General features: G+C 38.8%; 2 protein-coding genes across 2 annotated transcripts in view; one reads left to right on the top strand and one right to left on the bottom strand.

Moving 5' to 3' along the window:
- ush2a (Usher syndrome 2A (autosomal recessive, mild)) overlaps positions 1-2,917 on the top strand; it is a 229,409-nt gene extending 226,492 nt beyond the window's left edge. The window contains 2 exon segments of the mRNA XM_030161277.1: positions 147-347; positions 1,728-2,917. Coding sequence (XP_030017137.1) covers positions 147-347; positions 1,728-1,817 — 291 coding nt within the window. The 3' untranslated portion in view covers positions 1,818-2,917.
- Positions 2,918-3,347: 430 nt separating this feature from the next.
- Positions 3,348-18,653, bottom strand: kctd3 (potassium channel tetramerization domain containing 3). The gene is made up of 19 exons (XM_030124853.1): positions 18,218-18,653; positions 17,943-17,996; positions 16,875-16,920; positions 16,242-16,315; positions 16,085-16,143; positions 15,480-15,560; positions 15,228-15,386; positions 14,448-14,538; positions 14,056-14,246; positions 12,900-13,015; positions 12,636-12,723; positions 12,271-12,387; positions 11,804-11,974; positions 11,531-11,686; positions 10,318-10,414; positions 10,032-10,225; positions 9,703-9,841; positions 9,296-9,418; positions 3,348-8,592 (listed from the first exon to the last, which is right to left on the bottom strand). The coding sequence occupies exons 1-19, from the start codon at positions 18,286-18,288 to the stop codon at positions 8,016-8,018; spliced, it is 2,604 nt and encodes an 867-aa protein (XP_029980713.1). The 5' UTR covers positions 18,289-18,653; the 3' UTR covers positions 3,348-8,015.
- Between the last annotated feature and the right edge of the window lie 116 nt (positions 18,654-18,769).

The raw sequence follows: 18,769 nt of genomic DNA on the forward strand, positions 1-18,769 counted from the left end.
TTTACAGATGAGTTTATATGCCACGAAAATAACTTTCTTTTACTTTGCTTCGTGTTATTTTTCTCAACATCCTTTGGTTTTTTGTAAAAGCATCAGGATAGTCTTTGAACCACTGTGTGACTGATAAACCTGCTGGTATTTCTCAGGGTTTGTCTGACACCAAGATAGTCGGCAGTGGCTCTCGCTTCAGCCCCATGTCGGTCCTGCGGGTTCCTAGCCAAACGGACCTCAGTCAGGCTTACTCCCAGCAGTCTCTGCACCGCAGTGTCAGTCAGCTGATTGACAGGAAGTCACTAATGATGGAGGAAGGAAGCTGGGACCACCCTCTGGGACATGATTCTGGACTGGTGAGGAAAAACTGTTTTTGTGTTACAGCTGAAGTCAGGGGATTACATACACCTTTACTAAATGCACAATTAAAAACCTTTCATTTTAATTTAGATTTCCACTGTTCACTCAGTTAGCCTAGCTACTTAATTCTGATGAAGTTTCAGATTATTTCACATCACCTCATGATGATGAGCAAAAGGACAATGGGTCTGAGGGGAGGGGGACCTTGAGTCCAATTGACACCCAGTCATGACATGAAATTTCTAAAATTAGGGCATGTATTTCTTGAAGCGTCTAGGCTGTTTAAGGACACAGGAAACTTTATGCGTATGAACTTTTGAGAATGTGATGCAATAAACAAAAGGTGAAATTTGAACTAAACCAGTAGAGCTAATGTTACACCCCTAAAGTTCGGAAACGGTGGAAAAAAGGCAGGGATGACAAATCCAGCTAGTCTTTACTCCATTAGCTCAACACAAAGAACAGCAATGGAACCAAATGAAGAACTCTGCAGGTATTTGGAGACTCTAACAATCAACCACAGGTCAGTAGGTCAAGGCTAAATAAGCAGATCACAGATAACTGCATCTCATCTCAGATTAAACATAGGACTCAAACAAACATACCCTTATAAAAAAAAAAATTAGCTTTGTGGCTTTTAACCCATTTTTATTTACTTTAACTTAATTTACATTATTTAAGTTAGTGACCTTAGGTGACTGAATTTACTCAGAAATATCCTGTCACACTCATAGAGCTAAAAGCGGGAATGTTTATATATATTGAGATAAAATGTTCAGAAGTGTGGAAAACCATAAAAATATAAATTAAAGACTGTTGCACAAATGATTTATCTCATGTTTTCCTCATGACTGGAGTTAATTCCCCATGTGCATCTTTGTAGACCAGGGTAAAGTCACTGACACCATGAATTCACATTCATGGCCTTATCCATTTCCAAATGATCCACAACTGAATGAGACTATGAATATCAAAGTAATGCATTTAAATACAATAAAGATGATAAAGCTCTCAGATCAGTATGATCAGATCAGGTGAACTGTCCAGTGTTTAATTAGTGCATCAGCAAAACCTGGTGTTTTAGTTTAAAGTAAATTTACCAATAATGTCCAAGGACAGAGTATCTATGTTTATAGAAAGCCACTTCAGTGTGTCTTATGGCAATCAATTAGTCAAAGGAGCACAATGGCTGCATTTGTTTTTAGATGTTTCAGTTTGTGGCTCTTCAGGGACACTTGAATAAATCTGAGCCATTGTTAATGTTATGAGTAACACCTGTGACAACATTTCTCCTGCCAAAACAGTGATGTTTGTGTTGCCTTTGTTTTTTGAGTTGCAGCCTTTTCACTGACTCCACATCATGTGTTTTCTTTCAGTATGTGGAGGAGGATGAGTTTGTGGATGCCATCAAGGTCTTAAGTTCTGGAAAAAAGGAGCACACCTCATTCACCGACACTCACCTTTAAGAAAAGACGTCTGATGGGGTAAAGCATACAGTCATAAATTAGAGTGTCAGAGAAAGGCAGTAGAATAATCACACCTGTCATTAGATGTTAGCAGGGGTCTGAGGGAGGCAGGTGAAAAAGATTCAGTATCAAGTGCTTGAAAATGTATTTATGTCTTGGGAAAATATATATAATGAAATACTGTTCTCTATTAGTTATAGTCTCAGTCAAATCCAAAGTTTTTATAGGAATCCAAATACAAACATACAGCTCAGCCTCTGCTCTTTTAGTTTGTTGAAACATGCACAGTTATCTGCTCCAGTAGGTTTATACTTGTTACCATTCAGTCAAACAGTGAAAATCTAAATGTTTCAGTCAGTTCTCCTGCTTCAACATGTAATTGTGCCTAGTAGGATTACACTTGATGAGCAGCAGTAGTCTAGTTGTATTTATGGCCTTGGTGTTAGTTTTGTACTATGACAAAAATGCCAACTCTTGTTTTTTTAATGTGTTAAATGTGGCTGGGAATCACAGATGTGCCGTCTGATTGTGATAATGTGATGTAACTTGAAAGCACAATCTGAGATTTTTTTTTTTTTTGTACCATATCAGTTGTGGATTAATAGTTCACTCTGCCATTTAAATGTAAAATGAGTTAGACTAAAGAAATCATGCCTTTTGCAATGTTTTATGTGTGTAGTAAAACTAAGTGTCTGTGTTTGTTTTCATGGTTTTAGCTGTTAGTGGAGTTCAGCAGCGCTGTTTGTCTGTGGCCTAATTTTCATCTGCATATCATGAGCAAAATCAGCTCAAGAATGACAAGTATCTCTGTAATGTCCTGTTTTGTTTTATTATTTATTTAAGAGAAAAAAAGTGTTCATATCTGAACTCTACAGATTGAGTCTATTGGTTTAGAGCAAAATATAGTCATAAATACCATCATAGTGATGGCATTTATGAGAAGATTTCTGAGTAATGTTGCATTTTAATGTTTTTGTGTACAAAATCTGATGTATTGTTACAAACACTTTTCTTTTTTTACTGGCAGTATTATTATTGTATGATTGTTATATAAAGATAATGAATTGACTGTGTTTTGGTAAACTATAAATAATGGCCAATGGTCAAGGAAAAAAAAAAAAATCTCCTGCTCTGGCATTTTCTTTACTTTTGTTTCATATTAAGAGATTAACATGTAATGTTTAGACAAACCACATTACACAAATGACGTCCAGCTGGTCTCATACAGTAGATGATATGACGCTCACATCTATTCAACTTTGTTAAAAACTGCATTTGAGTAAGAAAACATCAGCACAGCATAACATTAACATACATTCCTACTTCCATACATGTGCATCATTTGGAAAAATGCTTCTAAATCTTTCTAGTAAGAATAACAGGCTGAAATTAGAAAGCTAAAAATAACTGTTCAGGAGTCATTATATGAAGTATCTTTTGTATCCAGGTGAGATCAGGTAAGAAAACTTTTTTTGTGCCGTAAGACATTTATCTCCTATTTGATAAATAAAGAGACACAGGCAACTTTTGTCAGGTAAATATTGTTTTACTCCATCGCAAACAGAGGAGATGTCAGTGCTTAACAGCAGCAGCTTAAAATAAACACACAAATGTACCAGTTTCATGTTTCAACCATGAACATCAAACCAATGTGAGAGGACAAAAAAGCATTACAATGACAAAGGAGGACATGTGCATTCGTATAGTAATACATGAGTATTTATTTAGTTAAGGCGGTCAAGTTGCGCCTCAGTTTAGTCTATACGATTAGAATTATCAAAGGAAAATGGTTTGCACATTGAAGGATTTGTGTGTGTGTGTGTGTGTGTGCACAGTGTGACTAGCAGGACAAAAATAGATGTTTTGATTACTTTAAAATGGAACGCAATATAGTTAAACCATAATATTACATGTAAATATGTGGCCCAAGCCTAAAAATAAAGCCTCTTAAACTTTCTTCCTGACAAAAACTCAGACCAGTTACAGCAGTCTGAGTCATTTTAGGAATCGTCTTCTGCTGAGTTAGTAAAACACAGATGTGTAATCAGCTGCACCAAGATTTTGTTATCACACACACTGGCACATTCACACAGAGGGCCAGTATCTCCATCAAAACTATGCAGCAGTAATTTGGTTTTGCTCCTGCGTCCCTTAAGGGGACATCAAGGCGAGTTAGAAATTAACAAACTGGCAGTAACAACAGTGCCCTCGCTCAAGGACACCAGTCTGACAAGGGCACTTCTAAAACATTCACAGCCACATTCACAGCTAATGTCAGCCACAGAGGGAGGGAGAGGTTGTGAAAAGGGAGCTCATGGAGTGATTGTAAGGGACAGTATGGCCCTGAGCTACACACACACACAAACACACACAGAGTTTTATTAAACTCATAAATCACAATGACGACAGACGCCGTCTCAGAGAGCAGACTGTCTGAACAGGAAGGTTAGTGAAATGAAAGCGCTGGGGAGACACATACACACACCGCTGTGACACTCAAACAAAACAAAAACCGTGCACTTTGGCAAGTTGTCCACACAAACCATGCAATAATAACTCAGCAATGACTGGCAGCCTCGCAATCAATTATTTTCTTCTTCCTTATTGAGTCTAGTTTTGTTGACAAAGAAAAAAGGTAAAAGAAATCATTTGTTTCAATTCAGCTCGTCATTCTGGATATTTATGGTGAAATATCTCAGATCCCAAACCCATTTCTGAAACCTTAAGTGAAGTTAATGAAAGTGGAGCAACCAATCAGTTCAACTTTATATTAACCCTTAAAGACCTCGAAATATGTTTGTGGCAACCTCCTAATTATAATTTTTTTTCTCTACATTTAAGTGATTTATCGTTATTTATTATAATATTCAGCATTTTGCATTTTTCGGTGAAAATCAGGTATTTTCCTACATTCAATTTACTGATTATGTAGATATGTATTAAAGCTCAAACTAAATTCAAAATTTATTACATCAAAACAGAAAAAATGTGACTTTTTCATCTACATATATTACTAACTGAACATAAAAACAAGTATCTACAACCGCTGTCATTTGTCCGACTACTATTTGTTTTTCTGGTGAATCAATGTTGCAGAAGATGGCGATGTTTCCACGTTCATTACGGAATCTCTGAACATTCAAATGGGTCATTTCAAATGCCACTGAAAAGTGAGAAACTGCATTTTACCCGAATTATATAAATGTATTGATAGGATTAGCGATTGAAAGGTTATGAACATTTTAGATCAGTAGATGATTGTGGTCGCCAGTGATTGTTTAGGTCATTAAGGGTTAATAAAGCATTGAAGCATATTTTGTAAAGAGCATAATTCTCATACATGATTATTTAATATTATAGATGAGGAGCTATTCAATTCATTTCACCGTAATTTTTCAGCTAAAAAATATCCAGTTCAGAGCTTTTTGTCCACACAGTTGAACAATCACCGAGTAAGTAATTCAATGTATGTAATAGTATTAAACTATAAAGCATCACTTCTAACATAGACAATGTAAAATGATATACAGGGCAGTTAGAACAATAGATATGCTTTTCTTTTAGCTCACTAGAATCTGGCTGAAATATAATGTAAACATAGCCAGAGAGAAACTGCGAGATGACAGATAAACACAGATGTGCATGACATGGACAGACAGTTATGTGCATAAATACATTTTAAAATTTATATTTTTTTATATAAAATAAACAACAGCAAGGTACTTTGATACTAGTCTTAATAGTGCTAGTGCAAATGCAGTTAAATACGAATATAAGCCTTATATATTGAACAACAGTTTAAGTAACAACAGAACATCACATACATCAATGCATCCATGATAGGATATTGTTTTGAATGTGCATGTCTATTTTCCATACTGTTAATTCATGTAGAAAAATGTGCATCTTTGTACAGGCAGGGACCACATAGTGAAACAATGTGCTATAAACAACTTAAAATGTTGTATAGATGCTGGGATTTAGCAATTAGAATTGCCATTGCAGAACAGCATATTGAGATGTATTTACCCTTTTATTTTACCCATTTTTTATAGTATTTGCTTTCTAAAATACTAGCGTACCATAGGTCCAGTGCTGGCCCCAATCGCACAGGATCGGTGAAGAAGCAGAAAATGACTATGTTCAATAAGGCTGATGCCATTTTACTGTCCTTTTCAAGCCTTCACAACTATTATTATAAAGGTAAGATGCTTATTTTCCTTCATAGTATATAATCTTTGATAGATTTGCCTCAAAATAAAACAAACATGCTAGCAAGGAGGAAGGACATGCTCCAGTTATTTCAGTTACCACTTCCAGCAGACACTGTAACATCTAATGCTTTTCAATTCAAGTGATACCTCATCAATGATCTGCCACAGTCCTGAAATCTAATTTGTCTAAATATAGGCTATCATAAGACGATTGCAAGTAAAACCAGAGAGGACAGGTCCATAATGAGGCTCTGGACAGAGCTCAGAATTCACAAGCCTTTGGTCAGATTCCTTTTCCTTAAAACACACAACATACAGGCTGAAAACTGTCAAAGATATTAAATAAGGCACTGCAACGTCCAAAGTCATCCAAAAGACAACACAAGACACAGTCAAATCTGGACTAAAGTGATGTAGTGTTGGTAATTGTACTGAGTTTAGAGTTATATTATGATACTGTAGAAAAAACAAAAAAAAAACCAAAACACTGAAATAAATAATCACAGGCACTGCTCCTGGAAAATCAGGTTAACTCGGGGAGGCCTGTGGTTGAGTGTTTAAGGGCGCCTACCATGAATCACAGTGTCTCCAGTTGGATTCCCAGTCATGACATTTGTTGCAAGTCATTCCCCTCTCTGCCACTGGTATCGGACTCTTCACTACTATCTGCTACTGGAAAAAGGCACAAAATGCCTGAAAATACATATTCATATAGAGAAAAGCGCTAAATTTAATCAGAAGAGAAATATGTGTTTTTTGATAAAATAAAGAGCTTTTTCTTACACAAGGAGCAGCAAAAATATGTAGGAGATGAATTAATGTGTGTCATCTTGGTGGAAAAGTGTGAACCTATGAAATTGAAGAAATCCAACACAGTGCCATGTTTTCAATTCACATTAACAATATTGTAAACTGCATTTCCAAATACACTGTCTCACATGTTGCTACCATTAGATTTGGAATGACTGAAGAAATGCAACTGACCATTCACTGAAATTAAATCTTAGACAGTTGCACTAACAAGTGGGATTATATTCACACAAGGATTCATTTAAGCCAAATGCCCCAATGTAGGAACCCTGAATCCTTCATGTGGAAACGAGTTAGCATAGCAGTTGTTCTTCTTAAATTCACTGTTGCATAGCTGTCACAGTGCAGTCAAACCCAGAGGTTTTACATCATGATGGAGCTGTGGAATAAACAGGTTGCTAAAGGTTTTATAGTGTTGTTGGTTTAACACAAACCTGTACTGTATCTCTGACTGCAGCAAAGTACAAATGTGTGCTTGGGTTCAAGTAGCTGCCGATCAGTTTAATCTGCAGTTATGTGGCCCAGCTATACACAACCTTGCCAAACAGACTGATGTCTGTTCCTGTTCCTCAAGATGTAGACTCAACATCTGTTATCAAACATATGCCTCAAAGCACTACCATCACCAACAGTCTGAGACAACCTAAAGCAAACACCAGTAGACAGCTGAGACAGCAGCAGCTCCAGCTGAACCCAGCAGATTTGTGATAAAGTGTGATAAAGGCTAAAAAAGAGAAAAAAAAAAGTGCATTCCTGCTCTGATTGAGATGGCATCTTGTTAGTGCTGGGATGTTACAACTGCTTCATTATGTCAGTTCTGTAGTCGAAAGTAAAAAACACAAATTAATGAAAGCGTGCAGGTTAACTAAAAGTTGTTATAATCAAGGAAACGGAGTAAAAATAATTTGATCCTGAGACACAGACTAGTTAAATCATTACGGGGCTTACTATGTGAAATGAAATAGGTCCTTTAGTCGCTTCCATCCTAAACCACAGCTCTAAAAACACAGCTCAGGGCGACAGAGAATGAACTAAAAGCAGATAAGTGTAAATTAGAGTTTCCTGCATTTATCTCTTACACTTTTTCCACTGTGTAGCCCGGCCTTGTTATGTCCTACACACAACTACAGCACAGGACGCATCTGCAAGAAAACTGGACGGGCTCACCCCACCGTCACAGGCTGCTGTCCTGATTGGACGGCTCAGGGGCCAGCTTCCTGTGTCGCGGGGATGTGGAGGAGCCCAGTTTGGTTGGGGAGGGGGAGGCAGTGGCTGACGAGTCGCTGCCACCTCCTTCAGATCCAGATGGGACGGAGGAGAGGTGAGGCACTGGGGGGGCCCTCTTCCTCCCAAGAAAGCTTCCATCTAGCACCCCCCTCTTCTTCACCCCTCCCTCAGTCTTCCCCCCATCTCCCCCCGATGCTGCACCCTCACCCTCCTCTGGCTGCAGGTGCACTTTTCGTCTAACATCACCTCCAACAATAGGGCTATCTGGCGGTTGCCGTGGAGATTCTTGACCACTTTCTGCCTTCATCCCTGAACCTCCAACGGAAGCACCTGTGTTTATGTTAGAACTTGCACTGGAGGTTCGACAAGCCCAGATGTCCATGGTTGAGGCCCGCCTCTCACTGTCTTCTGGACCAAAGTCACAGAGAGAACGGCGGCCATCGTGCACCTGACCAGGACCCTGGGTGAACGACTGGCTCGCACCATCAAGAGCACCTCGGCTCAGGCTGAAGTTCTGAAAGTCTCTGTATAGAAGACAGATGGAGATGGATGGGCAAGATTACCAACAACAATGAATTAATTTTATCAGTCTGAGAGAAGTGGTGAAAACTACTTTTTTCCCACTGCATAGAGCTACCTCAAATTGACTTCACTTTTTCTTGTCTTTTTTGTTTTTTCATTGACTCCATTGACTCATTATCCATGTCATGGATAATACCTGGCAATATGTCATGATGAAGACCACATCATGATAAGTTCATGCAGTGTTACTAAAAAAAACATGTCACTGAGGGTGAGGCCGCATAGTCTGGTGAGAATGTTAAAATGTGACTCCTGTGGACAATAATTGTAGTTCTTGGTATATATGAAAAATACACAGATAACTGATTATTTTAAATAATGTAGTCAATGAGTCAGAATTAAAAAATGACAGAATCTTGCATTTTGCACAATGGTACTGAGACCAAAATTACACCATGCATTCACTGAACCTTAAAATTGCACACTTTTGCAATTCTAAAATTGCACAGGTTGACATTTTATTTTGATAAATCGTGCAGTTCTGATTTAGGGGTACTATGTCTACACTGAGAATTGAAATACCTGGTACCAAAAAGTGGGAAGGATCAAGTCAAACTAGTTTTATAGAGCGGACAAGTGTGAAGATATGTCATTTACAATATGGATGAAAGTCGACTTTAACTGCACAGCCAAGCATGATTTTACCGGTAGCTGTGAAAGGACTCAGTTCTCCGAGCCCGGGCCAGCAGTGGACTCTCTCTGTAGGGCCGCACAGCTCCATAAGTAGCCTGAGCCTCTGGAATGGCCTCCTGTGCCTGTAACTGGAGGCTGAGTCCAAAGAGAGCACAGACAGGTAAGATTCACTTTGTATCCTCTTGTATGTGATGCACTGGGTTGCATTCTTTATAGTGATCACATATAGGAGGCGCAGTGAAAGGACACACAGGGCGTTATTTGTATGTCAACGCAAAATGTGTTTGACTGTGAAGCAGGAAGAGGAGAAGTAGAGGCAGCACTTCTTCCTGTTTTCATGTAGTGTGTGTGTGTGTGTGTGTGTGTGTGTGTGTGTGTGTGTGTGTGTGTGTGTGTGTGTGTGGTTATGTCATTCTAACCTGGAGCAGGACTCTCGTAGGCGCGTGTGGTGCAGCACAGAGGGGGCGGGGCTTATGTTAGGGGTGGCACAGCGAGAGGTGCTCAAGTCGCACTGATCCAACAGCTGAAGTAGCTCCTCCTCAGTAGGTCCACCAACATCTATCAAACACAGAAAACACACACTGCACTTTCTCATCTTGGACATTTGACTTGTGTTTTGCATATATTGCAGAACCAGCTCACTGATTATTATATTACTGCAGTTCTTTCTCTCCTCTGTCATCAATACAAGTGAAGCTGTCCTTCATGTTCCTGTCTTTCTGTTTCCCCTTTTTCCTTGCATCCTCACCCTCTTTCTTCTTCTCCTCTCCTTTGTTCGCCGTGTCCATGGCGGTGGTCAAGTCCCACATCTGAATGCTGCCGTTGCCGTGGCCGGTGAACAGATAACGCCGAGGCCGTGACCCCATCCGGCTGGAACCCTCACACTCCCGTACCATAAAGCAAGTGATGGTGGTGCCGTCCACTGATTGTACTTCACAGATCCTAAAAAAAATATAATCCACAGTAAGATGTAACATGGAAAGATAAAAACCTCTGTACTGGATAAACGGAAAAGACAAATGAGGACATTGTACCTTTTTCCAGTAGATGAGAGTCTTACAAACAGTTTGTTGGTGATGGGGATCACCTTCTGAATGAAAACTTGCTGGTCGTCTCTCTCTCCAAATGGACCTGGGAGTAGAAAAGATCCTCAGTCTAAACCTGGATTTAACAGGACAACTCAAAAAAACTGGCGTATTACTAGAGTGAGGTGAATATGTAGAGGGATAGTGTGTTTTGTAGATGGGTGCTTCTATGAAAGTGATCCCTAGAAACAGGACAGAGGGGCTAAAAATTCAAACCAGATGTAGACTAATGTTATGAAGCAAGTTTGGAAGCACTTTGGGTCTATTTTAAAAATAAATACTTACTGAGATAAAAGAGAAACTATTTTACAGAGAAAACACATTTTTACATTATTTTACATTAAATTTAATACAAAAATCTGCATGTAACGCAGTAAAAAGGACATGAAAATTCCATGCTACTATTTTTTTAATATCTCTTTATTCTCTCACAGGTACATTTTGGGAATTGAACTAGTTATGCAAGGCATACTGTTCCACAAAATGACTGCTGTTGCAAAAACATTTGTGATATATATGCGTTTAACTGGGCAGGTTCTGCATGTAACTCAAGTGGACACGATGGGTTACATACAAAACCTGGAATGAGACTGAGATTCATGAAAAACCTGAATGTCTGGATTAGAAAAATCACTGGGATCGACACATTTAACACAGTGTCTTTATTTTTAGTGGCGTATAAGACCTTCTCAAGCCATGTGGTCCAGGTAAAATGCACTGACACCTCTGTAGCTTTTCATGTCCCAGTACTGGTCCTATTTTTGGCCCCAGTATTTTAGAAAAAATTCATTAATTTTGGGATGGTTCAGAGCAAGAGTATTATTTTTTTGCATTTATCTGAAATCATCATTAGCTACATCCTGGGGGGAAATATGTCTAAATTTCTCTTTTATTATTGGGTCTAAAACAGCTGGCAAAATGCCAGGTACAAAAATGAACCCAGTTTCATAGAAGCACGTAGGTAGGATGCACAGTTAATAGGACTTACCTTGTTTATCGATACTGAATCTGAATGAAATGTTCAAACTGTGTCTGTTACATCATTTGCGGTCCTGAACCCTGAGTTCTTTACTATACACAGTTACATCCTCCTTGTAAATATACTAATATAACCATACTAAATTTTGCCTTTTTCATTTTCTTCTTAAACCCCCTCTCTCACCTATGTCATTTCCAGAACAGTAGCTGCCATGGCTCTCTGTCTCCTCCAGGGACAGTATTTTGAAGGAGGCCAGAGGAGTGGAGCCTGGCTGGGTGGAGATCATCCCTCTGAAGCGGGTCACCGTCCACGTCCGAACATGATTGTTGTCGGCACACACTGATAGAAACACAAAAAAACATTTTACATACAAGAGGCAGAACTCCAAATGATTTCAGTTTCCAAATGCACCATTTTGATGCTTGTGTTTTTCTGATCATGATTCCTGTCCCTCACCTGACACCAGATGTTTCTCAGACAGCATAATCTTTGTCACTGGGCTCCTGTGCACAGTGAACGTCTGAAACAGCTGAGGGCCCGACCCAACTGTCTCTGGATGTTGCACAATTACTCTCACTGCACCACTACTAGTCCCATAGGCAATCTCAATCCAGTTCCCACTCACACCTTCAAGGAAACACAGAAAGAGAATCAGGCAGTTGATTTTAGGCTGTCACTGTAGGTGTTTTTGTGATTTCATTACAGGTACAATTAACTGTTTAACAAACTGTAAGGGCAAAGTACAGGTATTTAATATACAGGAATGTAGTTTGTTAAATGTATCATCTTACACATTTAGAGGAGAAAAAAAACCAGGGGTGACGACATGATACACTATTGTTGCATTATTGTGTCTCTGCAATAAGAAAGTGGGATTATAGAGGTGCATGTGTGTGCGCGTGTGTGTGCGCACGCGCACTTACTGGTTTTCGGTGTGAGGTAGACAGATAGTGCAGTGATGGCATCGTTTGATGGGTCATGATAAAGCTCTGTCACCAAAAGATCATTGTCTTTCATCCTCAGGGGAAACTTCTGCATGTCTGAAAAAGGGGAGGGGAATACCTTTGTATTTAGTACAAATCCAGTGTGAATCCACTTGTATAGTATTGTACTGTATGTGATTCCCTCTGACAAAAATGACTTTTTGGTGAAAGAATTCACCAAAAAGTGTCCTGAAATACAATTTCCTCAACTATATCCTTTAAATAAAACTGTGATTTTATTATATTTCACTAACTTAACATCTAGAAATGAAGTCAGACAAGGATAGTTCAACTTCTGTTCATACCTATGTAGTAAATAGAGCCATTGTTACAGCCCAATAGTAGGAAGGATCCTGCTGTGTCACAGCTAGTGATGGGGACCACGTCTTGAACCTAAAACACAAATAAATGAACTCACAATAGGTCTATTATAGTCAACAATCACACGTATTGTAGATAATCCAACAGATGGTGGAATAAATACAAAGTAAAATAAAGTACTGAGGAACGTAGTGAATCCCCCTCCCCCTCCATTTGAACCCAACACATGTGCACAGTTGCTCTCCTACCTGCCAATGCTGTGTGACAGCATTCCACACCCCCACCTTCCCTGTGTGACTTGTTGCCACCAGCTGGCTCCCGATGAAGAAGAGATCATCCACAGGTACGCCTAGACTGAATACACCTGCAGTAGGAAAATAGGAGCACTTAGTTTGTTTTAACAATGGTTACACTTTGCTATCTGTAAATAATAGACATTAAATTGATATTTTGAGTCTCAAGCTGAAAATATTTGTGAAGCCCTGTTGTACAGTAAAATTACATATTTTTCTATCTGTACCAAACTCTAATATCCAAGAAGTGTGGTGTTTTTCTACAGGGTCCCTTCAAATTTTCAAAAGTTACATTTAAGACTTTTTAAGACCTTTTTAAGACTACCTAGAACAGAATCTAATGCCTATTTTACATACCAAACCATACAGGCAAAAAGTTGTGACTCCTAGAATTTAGGAAAATGTATTTTAATAATGTAATCTTTTACATATTACATATTTACAATGTAAATACTATTAATTTTTTAAATTCCAATTCTCTATTTACATAAATATTTATATAAATGCCAAATTTCTCATTTTCTTTTATATTTCATTTCTCACTTGTTTTGTTTTTTTTTCCCTACCCGTCTTTTTCTTTGCACTTTTTTGTTGTATGCTGCTGCTGTTTAACTGAAATTTCCCCAGAGTTGGATCAATAAAGTCATATCTATCTATCTATCTATCTATCTATCTATCTATCTATCTATCTATCTATCTATCTATCTATCTATCTATCTATCTATCTATCTATCTATCTATCTATCTATCTATCTATCTATCTATCTATCTATCTATCTATCTATCTATCTATCTATCTATCCTAGCGCCTTGATTCCCACCATTATGAGTCATTTCTCACTGGGTGCCAATAATTGGTTCGTAATTTCAACATAAATTGTCATGTTGGAACAAGCGGAACTGAGTCGACTAACGTTACTTTCTTTGCAGTTTGGACATTTAACAGACACATTTAAACACAATACAGCAAACACATTTACAGCAACATAATGTAAGACCTACCATATCAAATTTAATACCTTTTAAAGACTTTTTTTAAGGTATTAAATGCAGATTTGTAAATTCAAGACTTGTAAGACTTTATAAGACCCCCTGGGAACCCTGTTTCTACCTATCTCATTGCCGCTGCCTCCGTCTTGGATGCTCCAGAGGATGATGCTGCTTTCAGAGGCAGCTGCCACCATCTTGTCTTTGTCTCCATGTGGGCCACCCACCACTTTAGCATTCAGTGCGATGCGTTCAATGGTCCAGTTAAGGTATGGAGAAGAAAACACCTGCTGCCATCCAGAAGATTCTTTTATCCTGCAATGACAACACACACACACATCCAAAGAAACTAAACTGAGACAAAGGTGACAGCTGTATACTGGCACAGATACAGTAGGATTTAGTGAGTCATATGATCCACAGTAGATAATGACTCCATACTCTATTTGGATCATAAATAATTGAACGCCACCCTTTATCCATGACACAGTGGATGAGAAATGGTTGTGGTAATACCTGTAGCAGATGACAAAGTGTGCGTAAGCTGCCACGATCCAGTTGTGGTGTCCCGCTATGATCAATACTTTCCTTGGGTCAACCACAGGACCTATAAATACACACAGTCAAACAAAGCAAACATTCAACCTAATATTCAGATTTTTCTACAGATATTTACAGTGGAAGTACTGTTGACTATAATATCCGGCAATGTTTACTTAGACACTCCTTAATATGAAAAGACATTACTAATGGCTCAGTCCAGACTAATCTAGTCACTGCATCCTCTGCTATCATCATCAACAGAGGACAGGCTGATGTGAAAGTGTGTTATCTGACTCAGTGCTGTTAGTCAGCGTACTAACAGCATGTGTCAGGTCACATTATGTCCAACATTAATACTCCGTCACTCACACACAGACACATGAATGTAAACAAAGCATAAGGATCATAGATATGTTCTCGATCAGACATGCATACAGTAGATGTGACAAACATAAATAAATACAGATGCGAGGAGTATTCATGCAACAATAATATGATGCTGTAAGGCAAAAAGCAGAGAATATAGCATTACATCTTTCTACTGGTAAGTCACTCTCTAAATTTAGGCTGTTGTGATTAAAAATATAGTATGTTTTTATATGTATTGTTGCTCTTTTCATTGTCTATGTGCTCATATGCTGACTTTCAGAATACCTGTACTTCCCAGTGGCTGTGAAAATAAATCTCTGTAATCTTGAATCTTGTTTCTGCTATTTGTGATGGGATGGGGTTTATCTTTTCAGATCTGCTCACCCAGTTTGTGGTCATCGTCAGTTCCGGGCGAGCCAGAGAGAGAAGGGTGAGGAGGGGGACCGACACGGCTGAAACCCTCAGCTCCACTTGGACCTGGTCGCTCATCGGAGGTGGAGCCCGAGGCTGCTGATGAAGGGCTGCACTTACGAGCTGGAATGGCTGACGAGGAAAGGTTCAACAAAGGTTCCATGAGAATGTTTCTACTGCTTTATGTCTTTAGTGGTCAGATGCCATTATGTTCATGGTCTTTACCTGGGGGCGGCAGGTAACCATGAAAGAGAACGCTGCCACAAGATGAGCGGTCCAGTTCCTCACACAGCAGCAAGCGGCGTACTGTCCACATGCACACATACAAACAAAACCAAATTTTGTTAAATCATACAATTGTGTTGATTACTTTAAAACATAAAAAGCTGCGAGTGAATGTTTATATTGTGTTGTGTAGATATTGCTTTGTATCAACAAAGGAGTATTATTGTTCATGTTATGAGCAGTGCATGTTCAAGCTGCTGATCAGTTATCACAAGGGAAATTTTCCTATTCAAGTTCACAGACAATGCAGGGAAGTTCAAACACTGAAAAAGGAAGTAAAACAACACTGGAGTACATGGAACTAACGTTAAGGTTTTAACACTGGTCAAACATCTGGCACTTAAGGGGTAATTTCACCTCAACTGTGACCCCGCTTAAACTATTAAAATAAAGATCTATTCAGTTTATATGCAATACGTGGTGCTAAAAACTGTAATGCCTATTACACAAAGCAGGTGAATTATTAATTGGGGTCCGTTGAGGTTTCCCTCGTGCAAAGAAGTTTAACTCTTCCTTCCATTTCCAAACTCTACACAGGAACATACCCAAGGGAGTTATCCCATAAAACTCTGCTTCATGTCGCAGAATGCTGATGTTGACACCCCTGAAGAGAATAAGAAACATTTTTTTTCTGTAAGACCTTGTTACATCACAATATTACTCCTAAAACAACCATTAAAGGATATTTTCTCAACTTCTTACCGCAAATCCAGTTCTTTGGTTCGAAGGAAATTGAGAATTGGCGCAAAAGCTGTAGGGTCTCTGTCAATAAATATCTGGAAGCAGAGGAATTTAGGGCTTATTTACTATTAAGCAAAAACAAGTGGATTTTAAAAAAAAAACACAGATAAACTGAAATGTATTAGATAATTAGTTATTTCACTCATTTTACAAAAAATAAGTGACAATGATTTACATTAAAATATACTGATTACATTGTTCACTGATTATTCACTAATTCGACAACATCACCATGGGGAATTACAATAGATTTTTGACTACTTTGTGACATTTTATACGTTTAAATACTAAAAATCATCATTAGTTGCAGCACTACACAAAACAGTGTATCATCCAACATCTTAATGATGGTTCAGTGACTGCAGGCCACCTGATTTATTTAACATAGTCTCATGTCATATCTTTGGTATTCTTATTACACATTAACATATCAGCTAAAGGCTATGTAGCATATTTCACTACATTGCATCATAACAGAACAAATGCGATGTTCTCTCTGCTGGAAGCTTTAAGGGAATTTCTTTGTGGACGTCAGATTTGGCCTGAAGATGCTGTCCTAGTTTTGGAGAAAGAAACAACCAAGGCTGTACTTACAGCTCCAGTTTCATCCCGAAGAGTGGATATCCTTCCACTTAGCAAGCTGGAAACACATACACACACAAACACACACACAGTGCTTCACTTAACAACAGCTCCTCTTCATTTCTACTTGCAAGCAATGTTACCACTGATTGTAGTAAACAGCCACATGTCAATTTGCACAGTAACAAATAATTATATCTGTTGACAGGGTGTCACTGTATGTACATATGTTAATATTTGCCTTTTAAAGGTTTTTATGTCTGAACTATGACGTTATAATGACTTTAGTGTATATATGCAGACAGCTGGGGGTTCAGAGCGACAGGCGGGTGGACAGACAGGTGCACTGGTAGACAGACGGACAGGCATTTAGCAATACTTTGTCAGCTGTTGTCAAACTGTGAGCTCGGTTCAGTGTTTGAGTAGGTTAAGACCCTGGTATTTGCCCAGCCCTAGCCTGTATTTCACATCAGCGTTTACTCCTATACTAGAATTACACTCAAATACCTCAACAAAAAAAGTCTGCTGATGCACACTAAAAACACATTTATCCCAAAATGTATGTACACACAAATTCACAATGTGTGATGTAATGATACAACCAACATAAAAGACTTTCAGCTTCGCAGAGCAGAGTACTGTTATAATCTCCTGACATTTCCTGTTACCAACATGACAGAAGAAAGATAAGCGAGAGATATGAGATAATGGACCATCCCTTGGCATTAATTATGTAATATGAATTTGTGTTGTAGCACCATTATGTGAGCACTAGGTCACAGACTTGTTTTGGACATTACTCCTGCATGGAGTTTAACTAGTCTGATATAACAGACCTAAAATGTCTCTAGGGGAATTTATAAGATATATTTACACAATTAGATGAAGTGCATCAGTTTTCAATTATGTCTAATGTCCATATACTCTGATAACAGAGTAGTTAAGCAGATACATTCTGTCCAGTGTTTAATACCAAATGTGTACCAGCACAAAGACATAAAGTATATGTATACACATTTCTGAATGCAACCTGGATAGCATTACTGTGACAACACATTGGTTGGGAAGTGTATGACTAACCTTGAGAAGAAAGAGTCTGGGATCCACATCAAAGTCTGTCTGGAAGTGCTGAATCTGAAAACATACAAGAACATGGTCATAACACTGTTCTACAGGACCATTTGGTCACTTCACTGTGTATGACATAATCAAGACTGATGGAGCTGTTATAACAAGATGGATTATGCCAAGTTGTGCAAATAGAAAGATATCCATGGGCATAACAATGGTATGATTTGATATGAAAAATATCCTCATATACATTCATAGCACACCGATCAACCATCGAAGCTGACCTTGTGCCACCGACGTTCAGCTGGATGATCTCTCCCATCCCGGTCGTTAAACTGTTCCCATTCGTGGCCATGATGTCAGACTAAAGGGGAGTTGTAAGGAAAAGTCACCGTTTGGTTATAACGGTTTCTGTCACGAATGCTAGCTTGCTAACGTCTCAGCTGATGTCCAGACTCCCCAGCCTCAGCCTCTCCGCCGCCTCTGCTTCCATAAAATATCTGTTAGAGACGATCCACGCACAGGCCCTCGGTGTCGCTGAGCCTCCGCATAGTGGGCAACGACAGACAGCGGTCTTTTTATCCAAAACGCAACCACACAAGAATTCCTTTATTTGCCAGCGAGCCCGTTTGCATCATTGTCGTGCATGTAAATCGTGGATAACATCTTGCGCAGGATTTTAGCAACCCGAAACAGCTGTGGAGACAGTCTACAAACGAGTTAAAATGATTCCCTGTTAGTAACTTCCGGGTTCGCTTCAATATGGAGGCCGAACGAGGCAAAATACACCTTATGGCAAGCTGTACCCTCTGCAGCGAACTATCTCAGTTCTTCTT

This window comes from Sphaeramia orbicularis, chromosome 3 (genome assembly GCF_902148855.1).
Source record: "Sphaeramia orbicularis chromosome 3, fSphaOr1.1, whole genome shotgun sequence".
In the NCBI taxonomy this organism is placed as follows: Eukaryota; Metazoa; Chordata; class Actinopteri; order Kurtiformes; family Apogonidae; genus Sphaeramia; species Sphaeramia orbicularis.